The sequence below is a fragment of the Vipera berus genome (assembly GCF_964194415.1).
Source record: "Vipera berus genome assembly, chromosome: 2".
Taxonomy (NCBI): domain Eukaryota; kingdom Metazoa; phylum Chordata; class Lepidosauria; order Squamata; family Viperidae; genus Vipera; species Vipera berus.
Window position 1 is genome coordinate 45,824,652 of NC_138203.1, and position 6,000 is coordinate 45,830,651.

Below are 6,000 nucleotides of genomic sequence, written 5' to 3' on the forward strand. Positions count from 1 at the left end.
GAAAATAGTTGCTTTTAAACAGTTGGAAATTTTATAAATTTCCTTTGTTTACAAAACCTTATACCTAACCCTTTGCTGACTATAAATCCCTAGTCTTAAAAAAAACTAAAATTCAGAATGATGGAACATACATGCTATGTTGCAAAACAATTATGTGCTGAGTTGTATTATTTCACTGAAATGAAATGTTTGACCATTGTAAGCTCCCTAGAAAATCTGGCTATGAAGCAGTTTGTGACATTGTTTTAAAGTGTGATACAAAACTGAGTAAAGCAGCACTCAGATCTGAAACTCTTTTTATAAAACACACCTCTCAGTCTACCTCTTGGCACAGGAATGCCTGATATCAGAAGCCATTATCCAAAGACAAGAAGCATATTCTCGTTTCCAGAGAAAATAAGATGGGAGATGCCTGGTGAAGATGGTCAAGCATTCAACCTCACTTTAGATGTAGAAAAAGGAATCAAGGGAGACTTCAAGGGCCTCCACTCCATCCCAACACAAAGTTGACAATTATTTTCTGGTTTCTTTTCCAAAAGACAATGTTCCACTTGTAAGGTGATTGTCACACATCACCAACCTACCCTAGTTTTGTCACATCTGCATATGAAAACCAGAGAAAGCCAGTGAACACATCTCTCCAGTGTGATTTTTTTTTGTTCTAATATATAAGGGCTTATAAAATAATCATGTAATATAACATACTAAAGATCACTTTACATTGTGAACTGGTCAAGGTCAAGGGGTTTAGAAGCACTACAGAGGTTTGGGGTGCTTTTTTTGAGGGTGGAAAGCTTTCTGTTACTCATATTTCTAGATAAGAAACAATTGTATACTTCACATTAGCACCACAGCTTAAATCCACTTGTATTGAATATGTGCTTGATAATTATGCAACAAAGTTCTATTAAGCAGGATTGTAACATCCATCAAGTTTCCTTTTCTATAAAATTGCAGAACTGGGACAATGAGGCCACCAATCTCTGCTTCGGTATAAGAAATGCTTTAATTTTTCTTATACTGAAGTAGAGGTTGGTGGCCTTATGGCATTCTGTCGGAGGCAATGTTTTACAATAGTTCCAATCCTTGGAATCTTGGGTTATGTCCAGAGAGTAGGGTGGAAAGGCGACTTGTCAGGTTCTTTGACAATTGTCTCAAACTGACAGTAATTATTTGCAATTATTTCGTGTTAACGCATAAACAAAATTATTTTCAATTTTTTTTTATCAAAATGCATTGAGAGAAAAGTGATGGGGTTATAAAAATGGAGCAACTGGATTTTTCCATTTAGGACCAATTTATCTCTTATTACATAGAGAAAGAGACTTATTTTTGTTTTTTCTAATGATAATCTGGAAGTTTCTTTTCTTTTTCTCTCATCATTACTAGAAAAACCTGCAGCTGGCTATTTACATAACAGTCTCCTAAAGATGAGGTGGCTGGATGGAGTCACTGAAGCAGTAGGCGTGAGCTTAAATGGACTCCAGAAGATGGTAGAGGACAGGAAGGCCTGGAGGAACGTTGTCCATAGGGTCGCGATGGGTCGGACACGACTTCGCAACTAACAACAACAACTCCTAAAGATGTATTAATCTGGTCTGGTGGTTAAGGCACTAGGATAGAAACCAGGAGACTGTGAGTTCTAGTCCCACCTTAGGCATGAAATTCAATTAGTAACCTTGAACCACTCTCTCTCTCACACCTCAACCCACTTCACAGGGTCGTTGTTGTGGAGAAACTAGGAGAAGGTATTAGGTATGTTTATTATGCATATTAATTTAATATTATGTATATCATGTATATATTAGTTATGTAGATTATTAGGTATGTTTTCTGTCTAGAGTTATTTATAAAAATAACCAAGGCAGGATAAAAGTAAATAAACTCACCATTATACTACTCTTGGACACTTAGGCTATTGATTTATGGTGTCCCACAGGATTTCCTGGAGACGTTCAATATTTATATGAAATTGCAGTTAAGAGATAATACCAAGTTCTAGTGTGCCCTGTCATCACAATGCTTTGCTGTTTCTTGCCTTCCAACTCCAAGGCAATGATCAGTACAGGTAGTCCTCGTCTTACAACAGTTCATTTAGTGACCATTCAAAGTTACAACTGCACCAAAAATAGTAATGACCATTTTTCACATGACCATTGCAGCAATGGGAAAACCACAGAAAGGTCGTAAAATGGGGCAAAACTCAAGTGTTTCACTTAGCAACATAAATGTTGGGCTCAATCATGGTTGTAACTCAAAGACTACCTGTACTACTCTTAATGCTGTTGCATTACAGAATGGGTTGGATTAGGAAGAACACACTGAAGTTAAATCCAGTCAGGGCTGTCTCACAAAACGTTGGATTTAGAGATTAAGGTTCAGATGTTTTATAACAGGGGACTTCATACTTGGCCCTTTTATGACTTGTGGGCTTCAACTCCCAGAATTCCTCAGCCAGGCATGCTGGCTGTAGAATTCTGGGAGCTGAAGCCCACAAGTCATAAATGGGCCAAGTATGAAGACCCCCGTTTTAGATGGGATTGCACTTCCTGGAGAAAATGAAACCTGAAGCCTGGGACCTTTGTTGATTTTCACCTGCCACTGGATTCTCAGATGGCAGTGCTGAGTGGTGGTAGTAGTAGTGAGCACCTGAACTATTACAATTGGTGGAGCAAGCTGCAGCTGTCCAAATTCATTCAATAGGTATCTGTGACTTTCCATGTATATCCATGCCACTTAGTTTACTGCTGTGGGTTCTACATCAAATTAACCTTGAAAAGTATCCCTAAGTTACAAAGAAATGTCAAATAAGTTGCCAAAAGTGCAACGTGGCAAAGTGCAAAGTGCAAGGAATGCACGACCCTTGCGCTGAAGGACCTTGTATTGGCTAACTAATTGTTTAACAGACACAGTTTAAGGATTGTGCTAATCCTTAAATCTATAAGTGGCTTAGGACCAAAGAAACTCTTCTTCCATTTCAGATATGTCACGTTGATGGTCTCTCTGCCCCCAGTCAGAGGCTGGTTATGTGACACACAGGATGAGGGGTTCTTCTTGGGCCCCCGGTGCAAGAAGTTTTGCCTTGTGTTAAGAATGCCTATAAAGATGAACCTCTTCCCCAGGACTTTAATTCCTGATGAATTTTAGCCTTGGATTTCATTTTGCTCTAACCTTTATATTTCTCTTACTGCTAATTGCTTTGACAGCCGCGCCGGAATCATCGTCACAGATAGGAAGGCATCAAGTTAGGGAACGATCTACCCGCAGCAGAAATTACTGCTAAAACTTGTGGAATTCGCTCAGGGGCGCAGCGTCTCGGAAGGGGGGGCGGGTTCCTCCGTTCTTCATCCCCCCTTTCGATGGGACGGGGAGCTGGAGATCGGAGGGAGGGAGGGCGGAACGCTAATGTCTCCAAGGTAACTCAATAGTCCGGATGAAAAGTCCCGCTTACCTTGGAAGACGGAAAGCAGGCTGTAGAAGACCAAGTAACCTTTGGCGTTATTGCAGACTTGCAGGGCGCGAGGGGTGCACCGGCCGATCCCGCAGAGTTGCTCGTCCGGATCAAAACTCGGCGACTGCAAGGTATGCGGGGTGACCGATGGGAGTTGCGGGTCGAGAAGATCCGGGTTGGAGGTCTGGAAAGCCGGGTTGTCCACCCCAGCCTTTTTCATGGCGAGATCGGAGGAGCCGGGAGAGGCTCAGCCGCCAAGCCCGCCGCAGCGTACGAAGCACCTGTCGTCCGAGTGCCTGCCTGCCTGCCTGCCTACATAGGGCAGAGGAAGAAGAGGCTATTCAAGGTGGGACCTCGCTGTCAAGAACCGGCAAAGTGAAAATTAGGAAGAAGAAAAAGAAGGGCAGTGAGGAAAGCCAGCCCTCTTGAGAGAGGATGGAGGTGGAACCCTCGGCGTGGGACGAGCAGCTTGGTGACCTGAGGTTTCTCCTTACTGGAATGACCAGTTTTATCTTATGCCCGAGGAGACCCGCCACCCTTGCTCCCAGCAGCGTGTGAAATCAGCCCAGCGGGGAGAAAGGCGAGCTGCGAGCGGGACAGCCGCCAGGAAGACCAAGCCCAACCGTCCCCACGATCTCCCCTTTGCCTCCCCGCTCACCTTTAAATAGCAGCCACCGGAGAGGAAAAAGTAAGTGCATGAATTCGTAAAGAAGAGTGAGCCGGTAGATGTCACCCGTGTCCGTATCAAATCTGGAGTTGCCTTCTCGTTTCTCCTCCGGACTCTGAGCTGAGCTGAGTTGGCTTGGCTTGGCTTGTTAATATTTGCAGTTTCAGGGTTTGGGCGATTCCGTTTCCATGCCCGCTTGCCACACTTTCCTGAGTATGGAAATATGTATCAAGACATTCCAGTTTACGGTGCTAATAAATGGCGATTCCAGATCATTGTTACAGCTCATGGCAAAAACAATGGGTCAACTTAGCCAGCCATGTTAATTGCAGGACATTCAACCCATCTGGAATGTTGCAAACAGTCTGCTTTGTGACAGTTAAAAATGACAGTTGTCAATGGCACCACTGGAGGCATGACATCACTCTGCCAAAAGTACACATTCTTTCTGAGCTGGACCTGTAGACATTAACACTAGGTGTCCCCAAGTTTAGAAAAAAAGTGAATATTTTATACTTCAGACATATCTGGGGATTTCACAGGAGTTCATTAAAGCCAGTGGGAGGACAAATAAATTACTATTTGAAAGGATTAAGAATGATAGGTGAGTTTTCCTTTTCAGTTTAAAGTATTGATAAGATTTGAACTTAAACTTGAATCTTTCCAATCCCACCAAGAATGGCAAAGTAACATTCCTGTCTGGTGTAAGTATGATTTTCTATTGTGATTAACAAGAATTTGTTAATATTTTGTTCAAGTCTGCCTGTCAGCCACTGCCTGTCAGCCACTGATGAAAGATGATAAAAGTGAGTATGTTTGATCTTTATATATATAAAAAAACTACTACTTTGCCTTTTTAAAATCAAGTCAGACACATCTGGCTACAGCTCTCTGTAGGCTGATGGGAGCACTTGCTACTTTTATTTTTCAGGATGATAGTAGTTCTCCTGTAGTTGTAATGAAGCCAGCGGAGTTGTAATTACATCCCTCCGCCCTTTCATGAGTCAGTTAGGAGATCAAAATCTACTTTTTATCCAGGCCCTGTTATTCTTTCAGGAGTTTTGTTTTAATTGCTTTAATATTTTTAATTGCTTTAAAAAGTACTGTGATACTGTTTTTATAGTGTTTTAAAGCGTGCTTTCTTTGTATTCTTGGATGCAATCCTGAACCGTTATTAGAGTGGTCATCTTACTAAAACTCAAAAAAAAAACCACAAATAAACAAAAACACCTTTTGGAGGTAATAGCAAAGTAGAACTATCAACTTTTTTCTATACCCAAAGCACAGGAATTGAATATCTCTGCGGGGTACACTAAGAGGTGTGGGAGCAAATGACTTTCCCCCCGACTAATTACTGGGAGCATGAAGTATTCTGTAGAGCAATGATTTTCAGTCTTGACATCTTTAAAATACTAGTATCTGGACTTGAATTCCTAGAATTCTGGGGATTAAAGTCCATACATCTTAAAATTATCAAAGTTGAAAAACACTGCTTTAGAGAGAAAGAACATGTCAATTATAGTTTCCTCACAACAGCAGAAGCAATATGACATTTCCTCAACAACCCACAATCACTACATAATAATCCATTGCTACATATTATGCTACATAGGTTATGCAATGAAAACTGACTCAGATGAGCAAAATAAGAATAATGGTGTTCATGATTCCTTTTAGTGCATAAATTTAAAACAGTAAACACCAGGAAAAAAGAGCTCTCTTTGGACTTTGATTAATTGAAACCATGTTTGTCAGACTTTTTAGGCAATTTGAAATATTTAAAAATTAAAATTCTTTTTTTGAAAAAATAAAAGTAGAGCAACAACATAGTACAATTAAAGTAAGTACATAGGTCAACATTGTGCAAATAAACAAATGAAGC

At 40.9% G+C, this 6,000-nt stretch overlaps 1 protein-coding gene across 3 annotated transcripts in view; it reads right to left on the reverse strand.

Moving 5' to 3' along the window:
* The window catches only part of SLCO4C1 (solute carrier organic anion transporter family member 4C1), a 726,014-nt gene extending 720,848 nt beyond the window's left edge, over positions 1-5,166 (reverse strand). For 2 of the 3 annotated variants that reach the window (XM_081320270.1, XM_081320268.1), the window contains exons 1-2: positions 4,110-5,166; positions 3,452-3,763 (exon numbers count right to left, since the gene is read on the reverse strand). In XM_081320270.1, the coding sequence (XP_081176396.1) occupies positions 3,452-3,671 (220 nt within the window). In that variant the 5' untranslated portion in view covers positions 3,672-3,763; positions 4,110-5,166. Of the gene's footprint in view, positions 1-3,451; positions 4,080-4,109 lie in introns of those variants that run through there. The other variant, XM_081320269.1, reaches the window with a different exon arrangement.
* Between the last annotated feature and the right edge of the window lie 834 nt (positions 5,167-6,000).